Below are 25,925 nucleotides of genomic sequence, written 5' to 3' on the forward strand. Positions count from 1 at the left end.
GTTAGATATGGTTACGGATAACCTGAAACATCTTAATGTTTGCTGGTGAGTATTAATAAGCATGTCGAATCACTAGCCACATTGTCTACCTGAGTTTCTACTCAATATACAGTATAACTGGACTTAACAGAATACAGGGTTTATTGCTACTGAGTACTGAAAGTTTGGAAAAAAACAAATGTTCATAATTTCTGATTGTTTAACGTTTACTCCTCTCCATTCTGGTTTTTTAGTCAGCTTTGTTCTTTTTGTGAATGTCAGAGAATGACATTGATTAAAAATTATATTCTGTGGTCAGATAATGCTGAAATAAACACATATTTATTGATATTTGTTGATTAAAGCCAAATCTTCCAAAGGCTAATTATGTATAATATACTGTGCAGGTATCTTATGTTTAATTAAAAGCACATTCTAGTTTACTGACTGACAATGCCTGTTTGTGTCATTTCCATGTGGCTAAAACAACATCAAAATCAATAACCCAAGTCTTCAGGAATAGAAGAAGACCTCTTACCAGTTTTGTGCTGTCACATTCAAGTCAAATCTTTTCTCCTGGAAAACAAGAATGTGTACTGTAATTTTTTAATTTTCATTTTAAAATTTCTTTCTTCATTTTCTGTCTTGGGGTCAGAGTTTGATTTGGACCCCAGCAAAGCCTGGTAACTGCAAAGTTACATTTCTGAGATCTTGGCATGTATTTCCAAAAGCATTCACTTATCCTTGGTGGAACTTCGCTACCCACAGATCCTAAACGGTTTTAGACTGCGGAAACCACTAACAATCTTGGCATAAGAGGTTCCTGAGACTCATGCAGTAGGTCCCATTTCCCATGTTATTCACAAGCATTCTGGAGCATCTTGAAATACCATTTTTTGTATGTTTCCCATTCTTTATGCAGATCTTTGACATTCTGGCCACAATCTCACAGTGAAGAGACTGCAAGTCTGCACTTGCTGCTGCCAAGACTTCATCCTGTCTTAAAATCATTATTGCAGCCTTCATATTAGCTGACAAAAAGTGCTCTGCTTTAGTGGCCCTGAAATTGGATGTTGTCCTACTTCTTCACAATGTAACAATATTTGGACAAGATTGTCCCTAATAATCTGGACATCTATAGATGTTTCTTAGCAGAAACACTTTTTTATAGTAAGGATCCTTTTCTTCTCTTAATTTCATTCAAAATTATACAGTATATGCATCTATTTCAAGCAATATTCTCATTACCTTCTTTAAAATCTATACACTATGTCTAATATTTTCATTATAGTTTAATATACTGTCCTTTGAAACACACGGTTTACTAAGGGCAGGTTTATTAACTTTTTCCTTGCCTGTGTCCAAGGAGCAACTCTCAGTTTGGACCCTAAGCAAAAGAGGAGGCAGTGAGTCTTTGGGTAAACAGAGAGAGACGTACTGAAGGAATCATATCTTCTAACATCCTTGTTGGTCTCTGTATCCACTATTGGCACATAATGGAGACTAATGGAGGGACAAACTTCTGTGGAGAAAGCAGTTGGAGAAAAAAAGCTCCTCTTTGTTCAAAGTCTGAGAAAAAATCAGAACCTTTCTGACCCTCTTAGCAGTCATCTGGGACAATATTATGGGAGCTTACAGAAGGAATGATTTCAGCTCGAGTGACTTCTTTATTCCTAAAGGCTGGAAGTGATGCTCACCTCTGCAATGGTCGTTTTCCTTCCCATGGTCAGCGAATTCAACATCACCACCGGGGAGCCCGTCTCTGTACTGAACTTACAGGTCCACTGGGAAAACAAGATGCTTTAGGACAAAAACAGTAATGGATTTACCCTCTCCCCCTCCTCCCGAAGTCTAGAGAGGCATTCATGGTCAGTTCATCACTAAAGCCACTTCCAACCTACAGGGTGGTAGCGCCTCTTCTTTGGCAACATGACGTCCAGTGTTGGCTCTGCATACTTGATATAGTGGAACTTGGTGGGACCTGATGGGCTGGCCACGCCATCAGGGCCCAGCGTGATATCCTGTGTCCCCTCAAAAGAGCCCTTCACGGTGAGGGAAAGCTCTCTCTCTAAAAGAGCAAAACAAAGGTTGTGAGAAACATCACTATAATTTGACCAGGAATTTGTGCTGGCTTGATTAAAAGTGGGGTGCAGGTAGCCGAGCTGTAGAGTTTGGATCACAGCTTTGTCTAGTGAAAGCACTCCAAAGGGAGTGCTAGCAGCAAAGGGAAAGGAGAAACGTGGAGGCTACTTTCACAGAAAGGGGACTCCGAAAGCTCTCGCTGTTATATACAACTGGGATCTCAACTTTAATGTAGGTCTAATAGACCTTACTGACATATACCTAAGGGAGTGCAAGATGCAGTCACTGAAATCTGTAACAGCCTACCTGGTGTTAACTGCGCTGAATACTGTAAATACTACTTATTCCATTAATACGTTATATGAAAGGGGCATCTTCTCATCAATAAGCATACAGTTATTGGTAAATAGATAATAAAGCAATAACCTTACTTGATTTTTGCTCCTTCTTTTCCTCCACTTCAACTTCCAAGCAGCAAAGTTCACGACACTGTGAAAGGCAGAGAACAAGAATCTGTGAGAAAGTTTGTCACATCCCAGCATTGTTGAGGGGAGCTGTAAATCTCTCAGCTTTAGACATGTTTAGTTCCCCAAAGTGCCCAATTTCCTGGAATTTCTGGGCTTTTGTCTAGCAGCTGCTAGCTAAGAAAAATGAAAAGCTTTGGAGGGAGCTGTAGAGCATCGTCCGGTGACAATGACATATGACTGGGCACAATAAGAGGAATATAGAAAGGAAGAAAATCAGGACCATTTTCAGGACACTAACACAGATACAAAGGGTTAAACTGGGAAAAACATAACCGAAAGATACTGCTGAGCGACCAAGAGTCAGTAATAGAGAGAGTTTTCTGAAGAAACATTACTATTAATGTTTTGGTTTTTTTTTTTTATGGCACTTACTCTTCATTCACATAATATAATTACAATAGGTCAATACTTAGTGCTGAGCTTTGTGTCTGTGTGTTCGTGAAAATATAGGACAAATGGGAAATAGTGGAATATCACCAATGAACAGGACAATAAAATATCCTGTTCTCAAAGTATCTTAAACAGGAAAGGAGGAAGAAAGAGGACTCAGTGGTTGGACTCCATGATCTCAAAGGTCCCTTCCAACCATGGAGATTCTGTGATATACCTCACAGCTTCTCTAACCTCCAACCCCCCTTCCCCTTTATATTAAGAAAATACTTGTATAAAATTTCTTGGGAAAAAGACACATACCACCAGGACTCCATTGGTAGCAATGGTTTCATGAGGACCAGAACTGGGAAACAAAATGAAAAACAGGGATTTTTTTAGATCAAATGGCCATGCATCCTTGACCAGGTGTTGCCCTTTCTCCCCTTCTTGATAGACAAGCATGCACACACAAGCTCATGTGCACACACTCAGAAAGTCTTCTGAAATGTCCCCAGGTAGGCAAATCCAACATTGTGGACAGCAGAGACAATGCAGGGAGTTGAGTCTCTGAAAGCAAGCTACAGAACAAGCTGACTGCAGGAATCAGACAGATGTCTCACTCCAGCAGAGACTGCAGTAAAGATGTATGTAAACATGTCTGGCACTTTTTTGCAGAAATCCCACAAAGTGTGACTTCTAATGCTGGTTTTGTGTTTCAGTATTTAATGATTTTGCATTTTTTAAAGAATCTGTATATCACTTACGCAGCCTCCAATTTGAATTCAACCTCTAGTTCCTCCTTGGCCTGAAAACAAGAACAAGAAATTAAATGAAGTAGCTACATAACACCTTCTCCCTTGTCTGAACCCAGGTCCCTCGTGTGCAATATTGAAGTAATTGGCTGAAATGCACAGCCTGTGATAACTATTTCAGACTGGAAAGTCAGACAAAACATTTCAAAACAGTTTAATGATTCCTTCCTCACCTCCTTCCTTCTACAAGGTACCATCAAAATGACCTGTACTTTTATCTTTTAGTATATGAAGATGCTCCAGGAAGACAATTTGCAACTTTGTTTGTCTTCTGAATTCTATCTTTTTCTCCTTTGTATTCCTGACACTGTCCTGCTCTGACTTACTGTCCTTGCTGTTAGCTTGGAAGTTAAAGATACTTTCCACCCATCACTTTAACATAATAAACAGAGACTGGTATTATTGAGTGATTCAGAGTTACAGTTATGCAACCCCCTGTAAGGCAGTGTTGATGTGTATGAGATAGTTGTGAGCGACCTAGTTCGGGTATCAGAAACAATCTGCCCATGGTAGTAAGAAGTTGCATGCAAGGTATTTCACCGATCTCATCCATAGATCTCAAAGGGAATCAAGTCTTTTTTTCCCATTTTAAGAAACTGAGAAATAGAGTAAATCAGTTGTTCAGGGCTCCAAAACCACACTAATTCCAATGGACAAGTCAGCAGGCTCAGCCCTAGAGGTATCACTGCAGTGCACTCCAGAGGACGGTACCGGGATACACACAGGGACAACTTTGGCTTTTCCTTTGGAATGAAAGTTGATACAATCAAAGGGGCAGGGGATAGTGGCTATGAATTACATGGGAAAAAAATAAAAATTACAGATTATTCACCCTGCATCAACTGTGCAGCCTCAGTGTCACTCAGGGTAGATATCAGTCAGATCCCTCCCCTACCTACCACGCTGTTTCAGCCATATGCTCTTTAATAATTTACAAAAATACTGGGAGGAGTGGCTCAGGCTGTCAAATCCAGATTTTTTACCACATTTTTTGTGTTTATATTTTGAATGGCAATTCATGTACCCATTATTGGGATAGTCATCCATGGTGGACTCAGAAAGTTCACCCCAAGATTTTGAAAGTGTTGTGTAACTCTCCACTGGTTTCTTAATTGCATTATTTTAACCACCTACCTTGATCTAAGTGATGGAGTCACATAGTTGCTGGATCAGTGACCAACTGGAACAACAATCCATAAGTTTATTCCCCAGGAAATAAACCAAAGATACTTTGCCAAGACTATCAACTAATACTGACTTCCAGTGCTCAAACAGCTGTAGCTGAAAGAGACTGCTTCATGGAAGATACCACAGAGAAGAGATGCAATATGCATTGCCTGAGACATGGGAGTTGGGTAAAGCAATGCAATACATAGGCCCAGAAACAGAAGTACATTGAAATTTATAGTTCAGGCTTGAAAACTTGGGTAAGTGTGCCCTCTACACCCCCTCCTGCCAGATCTTGCAGGCACTGATCTCACAGGTCTTACCTGTGGGCTGGGCTTAAAATACAGGAGCACTGTTCTGTCAATGGGAAGTTTAGCAGTATCAAAGAGGGTACAGAGGAGATGGTCATCCGGAGTGGCAAAATCCTCATCATACACTGTCAGCTCCAACACATTCTGGAGAAAGAGGGAGAAGTGTTTTTTGTTGTTTCTACATTTTGGACATCACTAGTTCTAGGGAAGAAGGAGAGTTGGGGATGTGCTTGAGAAGAAAATTGGAGAAATTAAGTATCATCCCCCTTCAGAAAAACATAGTATAAATTGAATATTCATTCTTCCCCAGCTCAGTTTAATTGCTGTAACATGAACAACACACCAGCTATACTTACATGACAGCTTAGTTAACTCCCAAATTCTGTATCCATCTTGCACTGATTCATGAGTCTCTAGTTTTCCTAAAACTTTAGTACCGAGCTCAGTTTCTAGCCTTCCTAAACAACACCATCAAACAAACATGGGAACTCAGTCATCTCTTCTGTCAAACAATTTGAACAGTCCCATATCATATGCCATCTCTTAAACAATTCCTGGGCACCATTCAGGATAGGACGCCCCCATACACAGTGTCTTCAGGCTGCTTCAAGCAGCCAACTTTGGCTCCTCACCTTGACCTGACTCTGGATTCTGAAGTAGAATGTTTCATTCCACACCGGATTGTTGGAGTTCCTCACAGTTTTAGTGCGGGACCTTTCACATGTCGCAGTTGGCAGCCACAACGATACGTAGCAATCAGCTTCACTTACTGGGTAGGGAAAGAGGCAAAACAATTGTTAATGTGGCAAAGTCAGTGGTGCTGTATGACACTGGAAAGGTTACTGCGTGGTACCAACAGCAAGTATGAGTTATTTAAAGGCAGAAATGCCTGATTTAATGTAACTCTGTTCAACATATCCTTCTGAGAAAGAAAAAGCACAGACCGTAAGGTGACCTAGAACAGAAAGGTGGTTTCTGTTCTTCCTTGTGTGAGTCACTGACAACAGCAATGTTGTGTATAAAAGAGGAAGGTGAGAATTTCCTCTTCTAGTCAGGCACTTTCTTTAGTTTCACAACCAGCAAACTTTCCTGTGCTCATGTGTGCATGCACACACAGAGTGACTAACCCTCAGCTGCTGTCTGATGAGAGGGGCTTGGGAGCCTCCTCCACCTTTTGAGAACAACTGCAAATGTCTCCATCTCTCTCTTGACTTCAGTGATTTTCTTGGTGAAGGCTTGTGAAAGCAGCTGCAGAACTACCCCTGTTGTAGGAGATGGCAGAGGCTTCCTCCAGAAGGGGCTCATTGAATTAGACATCGGATCTTAACAAATTGCCATCTCCAGGAAGAGAGGGACAAAGTCTCAATTCAGAAATGCATGGGGAGAAGGTTAAGGGAAGGATATTCCATCCTATTTCTCAAAGGCACCTAAATTAAAGTGTATCTCAAATGCCTTCAGCCTAAAATGTGATGTACTGTGTGCCAGGGTAATGCAGCATTTCTTCATACAGGTTATGCAACATACTTCAGCACCTTGAAACTCTCATTTACACAGTTTTTAACAGTAAAATGATCAGATATCATATAATGCAAAAAGTAACTAACTTTGAGAATGGATGTCCTTTGATAGAGAGACTTTTGAGAGAGACAAGTGATGGCAGTAGTAAATGGAGAGGACCTTGCAGCAGCAGTTAAGGACTCTGCAGGTAGATCAGGAGAACAAGAGCTTGCACGTTGACTTGTGGGGAAAGGCAAAAACTCGCCTGGCTGCAACAGGACCTTTTTCTTGTCTTCCCCTTTTCTTTCCTTCTCCACCAGGTTCTGCCAGGTGTCGCCCTACAGCTACTGGCTCTATCTCAAACTGGGTGCATTTTATGTTGTTGAAAGTGGATTTGTTCAAAAAAGCTTGCTGCTTTTCTGTTAAAGTCAGAACGAAGAATTGAAATTCAGAACTTCTTGAGAAATTACATAATGCATTGTGACATGTTAACTGACACCTTAATTATTGTTTTTCTACTTTTTAATGTTTTAATGCAGAAATGGAAAAACATTTTTAATTCTGTCATATTTTTCCTAAAAAAAATTTGGCAAAGTCAACACATTCCCTCAGTGTCAAAAAAACAATATTTCTTTATGGGAAAAATTTGTTTGGAAAATTTTCAGCAGGCCTCAGCCCTCTCTCTCTCCTGCTCTTTTCCACCTTCCATATCTTATTTTGGATTAAAAAAAAAATAATTTAGGTTCTGGCAACAGTTTAACTCTCCTTGTCTGGAGTCATATCTTCTGCTTTAATTCCTTTCTGCCTTCCCACCACTGTGATCTCTCAGCCTCCTTCCCTGTACTTTCTTCTTGACTGTGTTAGTTGAGAGGACATTTCACCTCCAGCATCCAGGTTTCCTTCTTTCCTTTCCTTTCCTTAAGGAACAAAATCCCAAAGGGAAGGAAAAGGGCTGCTACGGGCTGCCTTTCTGCTCTGTGTTCAAGCCAATAGGCAGAAATAATACCAATTACCCCAGTAGCATGTTTCCCTCACACAGATGGCACAATGGGCTTTGCAGACTGGTGACTCTGAGAATCATGATTCCCAGGGATATCTCTTCACTTCAGGCATTTTGATTGCATCCTATATCCCTTTGCCACCTGCTCTCCTTACGCTCATGCCCACTTTGCATTAAGGTCTGGGAAGCATACCCAGATCTTTACCATTCCTGTGGGTATAGATAAGCAATAAGCAGCATCAAAAGCCCCACAATTTAAGGATGGGAAGGTCCTTGAATGTGTCCAGAGGAGGGCAACAAAGCTGATGAAAGGGCTGTAAGGAATGTCCTATAAGGAGCAGCTAAGGACTTTGGGTTTGTCTAGTTTGGAGAAAAGAATCCTCAAAGGTGACCTCACTGCTCTCTACAAATCCCTGAGAGGGGGAAGTGGAGAGGGAGGTGCTGAGCTCCTCCCTGGTATCCAGTGATAGGACATGTGGGAATGGTTCAAAGCTGCACCAGGGGAGGTTTAAACTAGACATTAGGAAGCATTTCTTTACCAAGAGGATGGTCAAACACTGGAATAGGCTTCCTGGAGGAGTGGTCAATGTCCCAAGCCTGTCAGTGTTTAAGAGGCATTTAGACAATGCCCTTAATAACATGCTTTAACTTGGTCAGCCCTGAACTGGTCAGGCAGTTGGACTAGATGATTGTTGTAGGTCCCTTCCAACTGAAATATTCTATTCTATTCTATTCTAAAAAACAATGCAGAAACAGTGCAGTGCACAGATGATGCGTGTTGCAGCAGGCTGCCAGGAGGCTGATTGCTAAGGTTGGAAACATTGGCTGCTCATACCAAATGTCTCTGGATGTAAAATTTGTTTCAGATCTGTCATCATAGTTGGAGCCTCTCTACAGAGTCTTTTGTTACTTTTTTTTCTCAAGTGTCAGAGACTTTTGCAGTGGACCTGCTTAATATATCCCCCTCAAAGAAATGTATGAGCATCAATTCAATTCTGTATGACTGTTCATTATTTTCTTTTCTTTTTTTTTTTTTTTTTTAATCTGGGAAATTCTATGCAGATAATAATGCTTTGAAGAATTTTGAAACTGCAAAAATAGGCATTCTAATATATTTGGAGACAATAGAAGTAACAATACTGATTTTAAAAATTTTTAAAGTAATTCTGTATGACTGCTGCATGACTTCAGGTTTATCATTGGAGATCAATGACTGTTGGCTGTTTGGCTGGCAAAGTACTCTGTTCTACTGATGTCATTTGTCATTCTTGTATCTTAACTGTACTTTGAGATACATAACATATCAAACCTTAATTATATGCGTAGATGCAGGCAAACTAGTCAGCTGTGTATTTAATGCAAAATATTGCTTCAGTTCTGCTTTCACAATCTCTTCCTGCAACCTAGTTATTTGTGATTTTGTCTTGCCACCTGACACGCAGAAGATCTGAGATGAGTCCTTGATGAAACCTTTCTGTGTTATTGCATCATCACACGTGGGCCACAGCTGTGGACCAGCAGGGAAGTGCAGGTGCAGAAAGTGTGACCAAATTATATGACCCAAGATAGGGCTAGTATATCCCTCACTCAGAGCTGTGACATAGGGAAGTCCTCTGATATACCTTCCAGAAAAACACGTGACAATTGTAGGGTAAGATGGGAAAGGTACCGCATGGTAAATCCAGATCTTTGCCTTTCAGAACATCTTCCCTTGCTCTTCCTGTGCAAGAGACTATAGTGATGATTGCTGCTGCTCACAGTGAAACAGGAGAATCAAGAGAGATGGCAGGTTTACACCATTTCCCTTCCACACTCACCCTAGAGCTAGTTTCAGCATCCTTTCACAGGTGGTTACATAGCTGTATTGGTTCAAACAAAATGAACTGTTAACTTGTCTATTTTGTGTGAAATGCCTCTCCTCACTGCACATGTGGATAGTCCATGTCCTTTAACTAAACAGTAGTATTTTCCTTTCCTGCTCACTCACTTCCCACCACTTTCCTGCCATGTGACTCACACGCTTGCACAACTGCAAGGCTGCTGCACGAGCGTTAGAAGGGACAAGGCATCCAGAACTCAGTCAGCACATATTCTGATAGTCATTTCAGGGTAATTAATAATGGCATTAGCCCAGTGGTAATGATTTTAGAAAGTTTTTTCTTGTTTGTTTCATCTGTGTTAGAACTGAGACTGGGGGTGGGGGTGTGTGAAAAAGTTTGCTCCTCCCAGCCACAGTATCCAAGGTGCTACAACCCAACAGCAAAATTACTCCCTTCTTTTGAAAACACAGGATGCAGTATTTTTCATCTACCTGTGTCAGAAACTCTTCTTTCTTTGGGAGAAAGTACTTATCCTCAAAAACACATTCAAGTCTTAAAACCAACCAGAAAGCACAAGGAACATTCAATGAAACAACAGCAGGCAGAAAGGGCTGACCTGATTTATAACAATTAGTTTACATAAATACTGGGTTATTACATAAACACTTGGAAAATGTTGCTACACAAGAAAATAGAAAAGAAAACTTGCTGCCTGTATCCTGAAAAACCACTAATAATGGAGATACTTACAGGCATCCACTCGCTGGAGATTTCTCATCCGGATGATCCTTACAGTCAGGAGGTAGCAGGGAGAGGATTCTATCTGGAGAAGAACAGTAAAAAATGGAGTAGGAATAAGCCTTCAGTGGGAAAAAGTATCAAATGTGGACTAACAAAGTGCTACATAACAATGCTATCATTGGTAAAAATTATGTCAACCATTTCACTATTCTGCAGATGAAAATCTGCAATATAAGATTCTGCTCTTAAAGAAGTCTTGTTTAAATATCTTATACGTTTCACTGGGGTTTTTCTGCTGTTACTCTGAGTCTGTATGGTTCATCACAGCAGAAAAGAAAGGAATAAATCCCCATCAAATGATACTGTGTGTGAGAAACTCACAACCTCCCTTGCTCTGAAATTGCAGAGTTTAGCTCTACAACATAGTTGCAATAAGTGTCTTGAACAGAATAAATGCACTGGTAAGCACCATGGTGGAGTTGTCAAAATATCAGCAGTCTTACTCGAAGTTACAGTCAATCCCCTTAGGAACCACCCATGAAGTCCCATCGCATTGAAAAGAGCGCTGTGGAGAATATCTGTTGTCACTGACTCTCACAGGATAAACCTAAAGTACCGCTCTCAGAGAGGTGTTTTTACCCTCTGTTTCAAAAATACAGATTTCTCTTTTTTTCCTTTACAATTGTATGGGGAAAACAGTAACAATAATCTAAGATTTTGTAAATCACAACTATGAGATAAACCAATGGCTGAGAATTGTTTCCAGAGGATTTAGGGGGTAAGGAATTAAGTATGGGTTTCCTCTGGGGAAAAATAAACCACAATATGCTCCTCCAAAAATCCCTGAAGATTGAAAGTGTTTAACTTCCTTTGGTCCCTTTGAACGTCTCAGCCATAACCTTCTATAAAACAAGTCTCTCCAGATTTTGTGACTGCAGGGACCTCTTCCTATTTATTATTAGAGGACAATCTAGTTTCCTTCTTCTAAGGAAGGTGATTTCCTGCTGGATTATTCCATAAAGCTGTCTCTGGCTCAGTCCTATCTGCAAAAGGCTGCTCTGACAAAGTCAATAAATAAATCAGCATTTCCTGTGGCTGTGACACATGGTCACTTATTTCCTCACACTCCTAGAAACATTTCCACCTGCATAAGTGGTTACAGCAGAGCCCTCCAGATCATTCTTTTTGACAACTGCTATTTTTATCAACTGATTTCCTCTCATTCAGGAGCATCCTTCTATTTCTATAGCACTTCAGAGACTTCCTAGAATGACTATAAACAAGCAGACAAAATAGATGGTAAGGCAGATAAAGAGAAGCTGGAAGAACCTTACTTAAAACAATATGTGTACTGTTGCCAATTATTTTTTTAAGAGAACAGAGCAAAAGGGACCTTATTTTGAGATGGGAATATAATTATGCCTCCTTTGTCACAACAAATTACTCTTTCCATGTGTATTTAAAATCCTCTCTTCTCTCTCCTAACACTTCATGTTATGTTAAAATGTTTTTGCTGAGATCTTAAAAAGGGTCCCTGCCTTCACCCCTCCTGTATGTGCCTCAATAATTCTTTGTTTTCTTCCTTTTTTAGTACTTCATGAAATTCATCCTCAGTAATCCATCCACTTTCTATTTCAAGTATCCCCAAAGGAGAAAAGGCCTAACAGAAGCTGCAAAATTTACAAACAAATGATGGAGGGGTACATCCTCAGAGCTACCCCATGCAAGGACACTGGATCATATTTCAGAAACAGTGTAGCCATATTAATACAGTTCTCCACCCAGTTAATTAACCCTTCCTCTAAACTGGGTAATTAGCAAAGGTGGATCACCACACTCACATGTTAGGAATGAGCTTGGGCACCTCAGCATATGCCCTAAAAGGCAGAAACTCATCGCTGGGAAGGATCTGCATAAGCACAGGGCAATTCTTGCAGCCATTTATCTCTGGAGATTGCACAAGGTGCTGCCAGCTCCTGGAAGAGCTCCAGCTACACTTCCTCAGACAAGTGGCATTGCTTGGGTGAGAACCAATGGATTCAATATTTGCAAAGCAGTTTGAGATTCTTAGATAGGAGATGTTAAGGAATTGTTGTGGTTTGTGGTTTTTTTAGTGATTATTACACAGTTTCTGCCACCTGATCACCTGTCTCCTGGTTCCCATGTAATGACTTTCTAATGTGTTAGCCAAATTTCCCCATCTGGCATGGGAAAATCATTTCTCAGAGATGTGGGTTTCACAAAAAGACTTCCTGAAGTTTCACAGCAAAAATCAGTGGTTTCACAGAAGCTACAGAAACCAGGACCTATGCTCGCACTGTGGGAGAGGCAGATGCTGTCAGCCAATTACCCAAGGAAGAGGCAACAGCCGGGCATTGGCCATCCTGGCAGCCCCAGCACCTGCTGGTGGGGGTAGCGAAGGCAACAGGGAAAGCAGAAATCACTCACCTCACTAGGCCTTGCTAGTTCTATTGCTCCCAGGAGGATTTGCTATTTCAATTAACTCCAGGACATATTAAACAAAAGAAATGCATTTAAATAGCAAATCATAACATAATATAACTAGGGTTATATAGACATATAACATTGTATAACTAGGGTCTAGTTATACAAGCAAAGAAAGTAGCAGCTGTGCATGCAGAAAGCAAAGAATAGAAGTTCTGTTATTCTGTTTACTTAAAACCTATTATGATTTCTTTAACAAAAAAAAAAGGCTGCTGCTATGTCACGATGTTCCACATATGGAGATATTTCCACCACAGGTTTGGGTGGAAGACCCCAAGCAGCATCCTGCCCTGGGGCTAACAAGGACTTACGACAACAACCATTTAGCACTGTCACATTGTAGCTCTGATTTTGATAAAATCAAGACTGATGAAGTCACTCTGTCACTGTTTCACTGACTGTCAATCTGTTGGCTTGTTGTCAGTTCCGTGCTTCCCAAATTGTGCTCTTGTGTGCTTCATGTACACATCTGTAGCACAGCTGCATGCAATATAGCATGCTGCGATGCCAGAGCATCAGCAGGGGGTACACTGCTAGTTCCTTTGTATTCCCACAGAGAGAAAGTTTTACCGTGATTTTCCAAACAGCTCCATCGAACATAGAGCAGACCTCATAGTCTCTTCTTCCAATTTTCCACCACTTCCCATAAAAAGAATAACATGGTATGATACTTGGCACCAAGTTACTATGCTAGTGGAAGTAAAGGATTCCTCTGTTGTGTGAATGATTCCAACTTTCTCCCACCTGGGCGAGCAAGAATTTGGAAACAGAAATTTCTCTGTCCTGAGCACTCTGGGGATGCAGGCTGGCTGCATTCCTGGCAGATTTGTGCCTCTGCAAGTCTACCCCAGCACTCTTTAAAGTCATGCTTATATTCAGATGTAGGTATGTGCGGCATGCATCCATCTCAAGAAGCTGTAAATTACTCCACTAGTTTAGCTGTATAATACATCCTGTCACATACACAAGTGGCTGTGGAGTTCCAAAATGACAGTATTCCTTAATGAGACGAGTCCATGAGACCAGAGGATGACTACTCTTCTTTACATTTTTTTACTTGCTTTTCTCTCAGTACCTTTCTTCAGCCTCCACGTTTCTTCAGAACTCTTCAAGCATAGGCTATTGCTAGCAGCATCTTCCCAGCTTGCAATATCAATGGTATGGACCACTCCACCATGCCTACTGTAGACTACCCCAGTCTCACAATTCCACAGCAGTACAATCAAAAGTGTGCTGGGTCAATGCACTTTTTGGTTTGCAGTGTTAGCTCCTTGTTTTACCATAGATGTTTGATCAGTTAGCAGAATATGGTAGCTGCTTCCACAAATCAGAGAGCAGTTGTCCAACAACACTGGTCCAAAGAGGAGAATTTACTCTTGAACCTTCAGGGGCAGCCAACACATTCTCAGTCTTGATTGTTGCCCTTTTCAGATTGGTATTTATTCCAAAGCAATCATAAACTAACAGAAAAGTAATGCAAAGATCCTGAAATTAATCTTCAGTGTGTGTGATGAAAACTATACCATCACCAAAAAGCAGCTGTCCTCCAAGCAGGTGCTCAGCTGTTGCTTTTCTACGTGAAATGTGGAATGCCTTCCATCTGATCTTGTGAGGAGGTGGCGTCTGTCATGTTAGATGAAAAATTGTGACAAATAAGCAGAGAAAATTATGTGCCACAGTGTGCTGGTACTATTACCTCTTTCAGTGCAACCACACTGCATGCTATTCCACAAGCCACTCTGCAAAGATCAGACGAGATTTAAAGATACCTTGAGGACAATCAATTTACTTTTTCAACAGTTGAAAAAGGCCATTTCTACAGACCAACCTGAAAAAAATTGTGTTACCTATGAAAACCATGAAAAGAGCTTCCTTTCCACCCACACATTTTTCCCACATTCACTCAATAATAATGCCTCTAGCCGTTTCTATGTCATCTACAGGCACAGCAGCCTTTCCTGGCAAAGATAGCTTCCTCACCTTGACTAAGGTCCCCCTGCATTCCTGGCCCGGAGAAGCATTCTGCTGAGATGAAATCACCCACAGGATGTCACCGGGGCACTCCTTTCTTCATCTCCAGGTGCTAATTTAACTAGAAGGTAGCCAGGGACCAAATCAAAAGAACTAAAATACTTTGCTGCTGATGGTGTATCTGGAGCTGGTGGTGTGTGAAGAAGTGCCCATCTTGAGCTGTCTGAGAGTCAGGTCTCCTTAGAGAATGTGCACCCTCGAGTTTTTTAGCTGTGATCAGGATGCTTCAGGCTGTGAACACCACTCAGCCAAGCCCTGCCCCAGCCTTTGGGAGCCCATCTCCCACTGCTGCAGGATGCGCCGGGGGACCCCGCTGTGGTACACTGCCTGGGCTGAGCACAGTCGGCTGCTGCGTTTGGCCATGTCTCTGAAGCTCTTCCTCGTTCCTGACAAACCCAGGCTCCATGCCGGAAAAGCATCTTCTGTAATTGCTTCCTTCCTTGGCCTCCTCCAGGCGCTGGGGCTGCAGCACCTCCATCAACGGCTGCGGGGCTGCGAGGGCCATGGGGGTGCCAAGGGCCACTGCTGCCACCGGCTGGTTTTCGCAGGCCGCATGTTTCATGTTTTGTATGAGCAACATAACTCCTTCTAATCAGAGTGCCTTTTCACCAGAATTAGCAGAAGTCTTGGTTGGATATCGGTGAATAAAACACTCCCCACAGCTGAATGGAAACATCCCTTTCATGCCTATGGCCACAGTAGCCCTGGTTTCAGCAGGGAAAATTTATCTGTGCCCGCAGGAGCATGAAGGCTACCCGCAAGGCCACAAGAATCGTGTCCCTCACGAAAAGATCATTGCTTCTGCGTACGTATATCCATCACGGGACTCCCAATGCTGTCGAGGAATATGGCTGCACACATGGCACCGCGCTTGAAACACGGCTCCAGAAGTCCGAGCTTCAAACATTGATGGGCACAACATGGCTCCTCTCAGTTTGCCTCCACGGGGATAAACAACCGGGTCACCTGACCCCCCCAGTTGCCACGGTAACAAGTGCAAGCCAGAGCCCTTCTCGCTGAGCAGAGGGTTGACTGATCCACCCCAGACCTGGACACTCCACTTCTGAAGAGATTTAGTATTTGACTAATATCTCAGGCTAGTCATGTAGCCCTTTCAGTGCTGTTAACATTCCCCTCCTCCTTTTAGCGCTTCCAGATGCTTATCAACTGGATTTTTTTTCTGATTTTGAAAAATAGGTCCATTTGAAAACAGAGAACATTCCACTGCCTGTTCAAAATTATTTCATAGATTCATAGATTGGTCCAGGCCAGAAGGGACCTCCAAAGGTCATCTAGTCCGACCTTCCTGCAGTCAGCAGGGACACCCCCAACTAGACCAGGTTGCCCGGGGCCTCGTCGAGCCTCACCTTGAATATCTCAAGGGAAGGGGCCTCAACCACCTCCCTGGGCAACCTGTTCCAGTGTTCCACCACCCTCATAGTAAAGAACTTCTTCCTAATATCCAGTCTAAATCTCCCCTTCTCCAACTCAAAGCCATTACCCCTCGTCCTGTCACTGCAGGCCTTTGTAAACAGACTCTCCCCAGCCTTCCTGTAGGCCCCCCTCAGGTACTGGAAGGCCACTATGAGGTCTCCCCAGAGCCTCCTCTTCTCCAGGCTGAACAACCCCAGCTCCCTCAGTCTGTCCTCATAGCAGAGGTGCTCCAGCCCCCTGATCATTTTAGTGGCCCTCCTCTGGACCCGCTCCATCCATACAGTTTCCATACGTAGAACTGTAGCCAGGGAAATAGGATAGCCCATCCATGAAAAGAAAGAGCCCGCCTGTACTGCTTTGCCCTTCCCAACCAGAACAAATAGGAGAGACAGAAACTAGACCCAGCGTTAACCGTCGGAGGGTTGAGACTCATCACACCAAATTCCAGATAGCTGTAAAACAGGTGTTTACATCTGACAGCTGTTAGGCATTTCTGGGGTCTCATCCTAAAGTAGACATTACCACCGGACATGCATCACACCCTGAAAATCTCTATTTCTGACTATGGATTCTCAGGGGAATCTAGAGGTCCATCTCAGACACAGGTATTTTTCATTTTTGCTGTCAAATGTAGATAAGAAAAAACATATTTCAAAGTTATGAACTGCTGGGAAGTGGCCTCCTTTGACTTTGCAAGGTGCATTTTTGAATGCTGGAGCATGTCATTTCAGCAGTCTGTATTTTAGGCATCCCCAAACCACCACTCAGGGTGGCAGTGGAGGCACCTGGGGCTTAGAACAGCTTCCGCAGCTGAGTAGAGCTGCTGCTGGTGCCACTCTCCTGCAAGAACCACAGTGCTGGGGATGGCTCAAGAACTGTTGCCTCCTGCCTTTCCAGTTGCTGCTGAGCCCGGGGCTGGAGCCGCTCCTGACAGCAGACTCTGTCCTTGTGGGAGACAGGGACCCAGCCCTCCCACCTGCCTCAGCTCCTGGTGCACATGATGGAGACCCACCAGTATCAGAGGCAGCAGCTGCAACCTCCTCCTAGCCTCGCCATGCAGTGTGGCAGCTCCCCACTCTTCCCACAATCTCAGGAGCTGCTTCCAAAACCCAGCAGAAGCCAGAGCTCCTGCTTTGCAGAAGGGTCAGAGTTTAGCCTGCCCCTCTTCTGTTAAAGGGATGCTGTTCTCCCAACTCTACGTACCTTGCAAGAGCAAGGAGTCCTTGCCTGGCAGGGAAATGAGGTACCATTTGACCTGGGTATGAGGCATCTAACCCTTGTTAAGACATGGCTCATGCTGAATTAAGACTATGCATCCAATTTTTCCCCTCCCCTTCCCTCACATTAATGGTATGAGACCTGCTGCAATCCTTAAATATTTCAATGTAAGCACTGATGTCTGAAATACGAGACCTGTCTCTGCCTGCTGCTTTAGCATGGGGCAAAGTACCAGCCAAGGCCTGAATAATACGGATGTCTTAAAGCAGATAAAAATCAGCATGTTGGCATAAAGGCACATGCAGTTGCTGGGATATGCTGTGGTATGTTTCTAACAGATGATTCCTCTTAGCAGGCAAAGACCCTCATATTTAAGTCTTCTGACAGTTTCAACGATGAAAAATTTACATTTGAGAAAAACCGAGCAGAAGGTAAGAGCATGTAGGCATCCTTCACATAAACACATGATATGCTGCAGTAATCAAGTCGTGATCATGCAAGTGCATAGGATAAAGTGCTATATTCTGATCATAGAAGAAAAAATGGTGACTATGTAACCAGATGCAAGAACAACAACTCAGATCATCACCAATGGATTGTCATGAATTTTCCAAATTTTGAAATGTGAAAAATAATCCTTTGTTGAGACACAGGGGCAATATAGTGGTCTAGAAGAAGGTTATGGTCCCACACACATTAGATACTTATTTTGGTCCACTACTGTCACACCTGCCCCCTCAAAATGTCATGACCCTTAAATTTCTTTGATCTAAGCCTATATGCTGAGCAGATAAATGGAAAAACAAACACATCACTGTGTGAGATTAAGAAACAGAGACAAGAAGTTACCTGTCATATGTATAATTATCATAGGTAGTTATAACCCAGGAGTTCAAATCTTTTTGTTTTCATCTATCACATGGAACCTTATCTCATGATGATAAGGTTCCTTACCCCTTGTAAGGAGTAGACATTATACCAAAGACTGATAAATTCATCGTTTTTCAGCCTGTTTTTACTATCTACAAAATTCTTTGTGGTACATGGTCCAGAATTTCAGTATGTCCACAGGTTGGAGACACCAGACATTGTAAGCTAAATGATGATTGCAAGATGAAATGCCACAAAGAGCCAAGATTGATATAATATTAGAGAAAACACAGTATAATCTTTTAATGCCACTGTTTGGGATTTGGTTTGTTAGTTTTGGTTCTCTGTTGTTTTGATTTTTTTTAAATAAAAATCCTAATACTGGGCAAACACAAAAGCTAAACTTTGAAAAGTGTATGTGAAAAAGTAAAAACACTGCAAATGTGATTAAGAATTTGCTTCAATTTCTTGGTACCTAAATTGTACCAGGACTACTTGGTAACTAGCTTATCACAAAGCTCACCTGTCTGCCTGTTTACAGTATTACTTCAGTTTCCAGATAAACCTCCTTTTCAGCTTCATTTTGTTTCAGTATAACTTGTCTGCATGGATTATGATGCAAATTTCCATAGAATTATCTGGCTCAGAAGCAGTCACTTCTTGGGACAATGTTGTTACACAAGTCACATTTAAACTTCTCTAATCCTGACAGATAGGAAACAACGCCTGTACCTACTGCACAGACAGTGAAGTAGCAGAATGAGAAACCCTACCAAAATCAGTAATTTCTTACTAAAATTAACCCATGACTGACCTTCAAACACAAGAAATAGCTCTAGAATATTCAAGCATCGCTCCTTTCACAGAATCCCCTGTTACTGTTTCTTTCTGATGAGCACAGAACTGGTGAAAAATCAGGGTTCAGTAATCCAGGACTCCCCCATAAATTGTTAGGATAGAGATTGCACTGCAGAAGCCATTACAGCAGAACATGCATCAATCTTACTTTTGGCCCTTTCAGTTACAAAAAGCATTGTGGAACAGAAAGCTCACCAATGGATTTCTTTTACAAGTGAGGGATTAAAACAATAGATATTCTGCATGTTCTCAATAAAACATAACAGAGAAATACAACAAGACATTCTGAAAATCATAAACATAAGTGGAATAAAATGATCCATACAATAGACTTAAGGGCGTTTCCCTTGTAACAATCAAACTGCTGCCATCATTGTTTATCCCCTTTTGAGCAAAACAAAACCCTCAGCCCTCTTTGGTTGGAAATTCTGTTGTTCATAATACCTTGAAATCACCTTTGTCTGGTACAGCACTTTCTTCATTTTCTTCTTGTGGTTCGCCATCTTCCAAAGAGTCGATGTCTGAGTCTCCATCCTGAAGAAAGAAAGAAATGATAAATGATAACATTAAAACAACAACAGCAGCATTATCAGGGTAGATAATTAATTCCTACTTGCAATAACTTATGCTGAAACCCCAATTAGAACAGCAGTTGGTTACACCCAGCTGTGTTACAGTGCTCAGCAAAATTAACAAACCACCATGTGGTTCGGCACACGCTGGTACAAAATCCATGCCAGGGGTACCCTCTCAACGACAAAAGAGATGAAGGAAAAGCCATTTCAGCTGTGAAATACCCAAAAGGTGCCTCTGCATTTTTCTGTGAATAAAGGTTTCAACTGTGATCTTCTGTCCGTCTCCTCCTGCTGTCAGGAGTATCTAAACTTGATTTTAAAAATACCAGAATCTTTTCTCTGGGTTTGAACCCACACTGTGAAACACATTGCAATTACAAAATTTTAAATCTAAGATTTCATTTTTTTCAGGAAACAGAAGTTCCAAAATACTTCTACAATGCAGGGTGCCCCCTTTTGAAACACTGTAGGAAAACACCATTAAAGGATGGTTCCTATTAAAAAATGTCAAAATTATTCTGTTCCTATTTCCAGAGTACTTCCTGAAGCGATGTGCCTTCATCCAGTCAAAACACATCCACACAGAACAATGTATAATATACTACAGTTAAAACTAAATGTAAATCTTGAAATGACCCAGAGAATGCAAAGTGGAAAATTCAGGACAAAAATGGGAATGTGGAAATAAAATTCAATTCCCTGTCCTTATCCCTTTTCCAATAACAAAAAATGAGGTTGTCACATTAACACGCATGTCAAAATTTTGCTATTGTTACAGAAATATTAAGTTTTTAATAAAGGTAGCATATAAATATGGAAGAAAAGATTTTTTAAGTCTGGTTCTGGATTCAGGGTGATAATTCAGCCCCTCCAAAATTGTTTCCTTCCCTGTTCATTTTTTTCACTTCCTCTTATTTTTCTGTTCCCTTGCTACTCTGACTTCTCTCACTTTGCCTATGAAGCTTAGATCTTTGGCTCCAGTGGATTCAGGAGGACTTTTGCCACTGATAGCCACAAAGACAGCATTTCACCTTAAACTCCTTCAAGGCAGAGACATTGCTGCCTAGTCCCATCAGACTGTAAGTTTGTACAGTAACTTGTACATAAACACACTCACAAAGCAGGATTTTGTTTTCAGTCAAATACAGCGGACCTTAAGAAAATGTTTAAAGTCATTTTCTTACCTGTAATGCTTTTGCATTTGATGGCATCATGCCCTTCCCTGGTATCATGCCCTTCCCCGGCATCATGGTCTTCCCTGACATTGTGCCCTTCCCTGGCATCGTGGTCTTCCCTGGTATCGTGCCCTTCCCTGGCATCATGGTCTTCCCTGGCATTGTGCCCTTCCCTGGCATCATGCCCTTCCCTGGCATCGTGGTCTTCCCTGGATCCATGTAATAGAGTGCTTCTGGCACTTCTACAGGCAGCACTTCCTGAGACATGTTTGCAGGATTTACTCCTGTAGGAGTCAATGACAAGTTATTTTATAAAATGACCTGAGGCCCCACCCATCTCATCTCTATAAGTAAAGGACTTCCCTCCCATTGCCAAAGTCGGTGGAGCGCCAAGGATGACTGCTCCAGGGAAGGATCTTACGGGGCAACCACAACAGCCAAAAGAGATGCAGTACCTTCCTCTGGTTGGGAACCTCTCCCAGCCTGGCCTTGCCCCTTGCTACCCTCTTTCCGTGGTGAGCGGGGTCCTGGGCCATCCTGCCAAACAGAGGAGAAACACGAAGGGCACCACCGCTGGAGCCTGCTCCTTCAAATCCAGCTCTTCCCCACCTGCAGCATGGGGACTGCCCCGAGCAGAGAACGATGGCAGCTCCTGTGTGGGGGAAACTGAGCCATGGAAAAAGCCTCTGTGTGTAAATAACTACCAGTGACCTGCCTGGGTGCAGGCACATACCTGTCCACTTCGGTCAAAGCCTCCATATAGGCAGGAGGACCTCACCTCACTGCCTGCAAAGAGGTGCTGCCCTGAGCCACACAGTGACCCCCCAGAAAGGGCCATCCCCACTACCTGACAGGTTACTGCTTGGATCAGCAAGCTGCCAGCTCCTCCCGGGCTGCTCCCGTTTCTTCTTCCCAGGGAAGCAAGGTCAAGGTGTGGGGATGGGGCTGGGTGTTCAGTTTGCAGAGATGAGCAGTAGGTAGGGGAGGTGAGTGAGGGGCAGAGCGTAGCACTACCAGATTGTATGCAGTAAGATGCCAGGGGAAAAGGAGGTGGACATTTGCAAGGCTTAGCAGAGACCTTGAAGTCAATGCCAATGACTACAAGCGTTACCCAGGACTACTCCTGCACCTGGCAGTACCTTAAATTCGACAAAAGAAGCAAGGAAATATATAATCTGTGCAAAGCAGTTAAGATTTATGCTTTCATAAATTTTCCAGAGAAAGACAACTGAGCTTTACATGACAACTGCAAGGAAACTCATGTCAAAATGATTAGAATATAGTATCCAGTGCTTTAGTTTTATTAGTTTTATTTTACAGAGATTTTGTTCTACCAAAGAGCATGAACAAAAGAGCACATGAACATCTCCAGGCATACTCAGTGGAAATTACCATCTTCGAACACAGAAAAACAAATGAATAACAAGCTAGCAGCTCCCATAACAGCAGGCTGTGTCATAGCATCTGCATTTCCAGCATGAAAAGTAGCTGTGCCCACACTTGAAGTACAAGAGCATCTTTTGGCCTCAGGTCACGGACACCCTGAACTGCATCCTGGAGAACTCCTCTTGCAGCTTAACTCAGGGAACAATCATTCTTTTTTTTTTTTTTTTTCTTTAGCCTCACCAGAAAAGAAAACCTGCCTGACCTTGGAAGACCTGCCATGGGACACTAAAATACTGGTATGCTTGTTATTAGAACAGGCCAGACATCCCAAGGCTGATCAGTTCAGGGGGCCATTAGCCTAAGTGATGATATTCACCTAGAAATCCCTCTAAAGGTGATGAATTTCAAGAAAGTTGAGATCCCCTGTTCTCAAGGAAACCCATGGAGAACAGCAGGTGGATTCTGTGTACAGACTTCCAGTCTGCAGAGTTCCGCATTAATTAATTCTGCATTATATGCACACTTGGCCATCTGGAATGATCTGTATCGCCTTCAGCTAAATCAAGGTATTTTGCTCCCACCTGGGAGAGAGAGCAGAATTCCCACAGGGAATGCCATAAAGAAAGAAAACTCCAAGGCTCTCATTAACAACTGAACTAGTGTGATCTAATTTAAAATCTGAATGTACAAAGCTGGATAGTCTCAATTTGTGAAACAAAAAGCAGAGGCTCCAAGCAAAATGTTTTTCTTTTTTTCTTTACATTTCCTATTTCAGTAATGTAAGGATAGATGAAGCAAAATAACCTATCTGCTTCAAAACCTAATCACAGTTGCCCTGGCAGCAAAAGCACACTACTCTCATTCCTTAGTGCTTGCTAGACCTCATACATCCTCTCATACTTGGGTTTCTTATTCACACTACAACCCAGTTTGTAGAAGCATCAATCACTTGGCAAAGGCACCTTTATTACATCTGACTGCAAAGACAGGCTGTGGAGAAACAGAGTTCCACGATAAACTTAACATTTTTCAACACGTTCAAATTTAGCCTTGTGATTGATCACAGTCTTGGACTGGAGTGAAACTGCTAATAGCCAGTGTCCCTCTAAGTGCCTTGCAACAGTACATGCTTGCCTAGCCTTCAAACAGGCCAGGCAGAACGAGCCTCCAGTTCTGGCAAGCTGGAGACTCAACCAGGACTGGCTGTGACTGCCTCACTGCTCTCAGTCGCATAGATACTTCTGTAGAAAAACCAGCACTGGAGAGCAAAGTCAGATGGGCATTCTGACTCAGCTACGTCCTCTTCCTGCAGGAGGAGTGGTGTCTTAGGTGTCTTAGATGGTCACTTGTGAAGTTAGTGAAGGAAGGAGATGTGGAGCAGGAGAGGAAATGCACAGGAGGCAGGGGCACCACTGCTGTCTGTCATCTTACCCCTGTCACAGGCAAGAAAGAATCTTCTGGGAAATTAATTTTAAAGCAAGTCTTTAACCAAAGAGTTTAAAAGCACTAGAATATATTCCTCTTAGGACATGATGATCATACAGAGAAAAATGCACTCACAGTTAAAGGCTGTCTATGTTTCTTTCATGTTACAGTTACTGATGCACTGGATAAAGCCCAGCACTTACCATACCGGTCTTAGAGCAGCCTAATTGAAGTGGAGATTTATGCTCCATTTTATGTCTCTTAGATTTTATGCATATTGCAAATGTAGAGTCCTCAATGGTTACCTGTACAGTGAGAAAGTCCTCTGTACCTGGGCTTGTCTCTCTGTGGGATGCTTTCTGTACTTGGATAAGGTTTCCCAGGAGTACAGGAAACTAAGAGAGCAGCTCCCAGTTTTCTGAATCACTGTTCACTCTCCACATTTCTGCAGACTACAAACAAGTTTATCATCTCCTCATGAGCTGGAAACCAGCACAAGGACCAGTATGGTGCTTCCTCCCATGCTCTAAACCAGCTGTGGCTTACAGGCCATCAGCTCCTGCACCTGCAGCAATCATGGACCAGAGCTTGAGAGTGATCAGAACAGGTATTTGTTAAGGCTCTATGAAGGATTTTCTGAATTGTGTCATTTGTTAAATCTCAATAATAAACTATATCAAATGTTTACAAAGTAGGTACCAAACCAAAACAACTGCAACTCCAGGAGGAATTTGGAACATGGCTTGCTTTCAAGACTGGTTGGAACGATTTCGGATGTCAGCCAGCTGAGTAGCAGAAATTGCAAAATTAAAGAAACAACTATCAATTGCTCAAGATTTAAAAGTGCATATTAATATATGTAGAAACTTGCATCTCCTTGCATCAGCCTCTAAGGATGCTCCATTATCTCAGCAGAGAAAGGAAATAGGAGGGGAGCAAATACTTCATATCTTTACAACTAATTTACAGATTACTAGTTGAGAGAGAGAAGGGTGCAATAAGCAGTAACTGGCAGGAAAAGTCATACTGCTAGGGGCTGAGGGACTGTTTTTACCCAGTGTTTAAGGGCAGAGAAAAGAATAGAAAGCTGGGAGCTAGAGAGCACTCACAGTATGCATATCAGGCATCAGTAAGCCCAGAGCAGTCAGAATCTCATCAGAAAGATTTAATACCATCACGTTTTCTGGATTAGGGTTTTTAACTCGCTATTCTTGTTAATGCAACAGCCTATCAAGACTGCTTTGAAGAAACTAGAGGGACACACCTTTATCCCCGTTTTAAATGTTTGTCTCCACCACCTTTTTGTTCCTGATTTCCTCTTTCTTTTCTTCTTTCCTTTCCCTGCCATCGTTTCTTTCTGATTGACCTCTTGACTCTCCAAAATATTCATTTCCTTCCTTTGTCCATCTCAATACTACATAGCTATAGTTCCCTTTTTCACTTATATTTGGATATTATACAATTTTTTTTTTCCTTCTTCTCTTCCTCCCTTGCTTTTTATACCATCTGTTTTCTTAATCTTTCCCCTTTTTCTCACGTCTTCTCCATGCTGCAATGGTACCTCCAGAAGCTTCAAGTCTGAACGATGGAGATTTGGTCATATTTGGAACATGCATGAGTACTACAAGCTTTAGGGCATCTGGGATCAGGCCATGACATCTGGTTGAGACACCCAACCACATGGAGAATAGGGGATAAGCAATAGGGGGTTGAAGGGAGTGCAAAGAAGACCTCAGGACTCAAGGAGAAAGAAACTGGAGACATGACAAGACATCTCAGAATTTTCATATGAAGAGCTGGAGGGGTGGGAGGAGCACTGGCAAAGTGCCTTATGAACGCTGCAGGCGTGCTGGGCTTCAGTGGGAACCCTGCAAGGGGCAGACTTTCAGGAGGAGCCCAAAGATGCTAAAGCTCAATGACACGAAAGACACACAGCTCTCACCCATTGCTAGTGGTTGACCAGCATATAATAATCAGGGCATGAGGAAACAGGCCCTGCTGGAAATGAGGCCCTGGTGGCTGCCTCTGAAGTATTATCACTGCAGTAAGATGGGGGGATATTGCACGTACACAGCAGAGCTTTACATGTGAACAGGTTTTAGCACAGGGTTTTCCAGGAGGGGGTCCTGCTCTACCACCC

The 25,925-nt window shown here is 42.4% G+C and overlaps 1 protein-coding gene across 1 annotated transcript in view; it reads right to left on the bottom strand.

Moving 5' to 3' along the window:
• Nucleotides 1–21,241, bottom strand: part of LOC141465229 (cytosolic phospholipase A2 epsilon-like) — a 36,903-nt gene extending 15,662 nt beyond the window's left edge. The window contains exons 1-11 of the mRNA XM_074148522.1: nt 21,162–21,241; nt 19,669–19,774; nt 10,318–10,390; nt 5,883–6,019; nt 5,263–5,394; nt 3,725–3,765; nt 3,282–3,324; nt 2,493–2,550; nt 1,881–2,047; nt 1,677–1,763; nt 518–555 (exon numbers count right to left, since the gene is read on the bottom strand). Coding sequence (XP_074004623.1) covers nt 518–555; nt 1,677–1,763; nt 1,881–2,047; nt 2,493–2,550; nt 3,282–3,324; nt 3,725–3,765; nt 5,263–5,394; nt 5,883–6,019; nt 10,318–10,390; nt 19,669–19,774; nt 21,162–21,241 — 962 coding nt within the window. The remainder of the gene's footprint in view (nt 1–517; nt 556–1,676; nt 1,764–1,880; nt 2,048–2,492; nt 2,551–3,281; nt 3,325–3,724; nt 3,766–5,262; nt 5,395–5,882; nt 6,020–10,317; nt 10,391–19,668; nt 19,775–21,161) is intronic.
• Nucleotides 21,242–25,925: the final 4,684 nt, after the last annotated feature.

This window comes from Numenius arquata, chromosome 6, assembly GCF_964106895.1.
Source record: "Numenius arquata chromosome 6, bNumArq3.hap1.1, whole genome shotgun sequence".
Taxonomy (NCBI): domain Eukaryota; kingdom Metazoa; phylum Chordata; class Aves; order Charadriiformes; family Scolopacidae; genus Numenius; species Numenius arquata.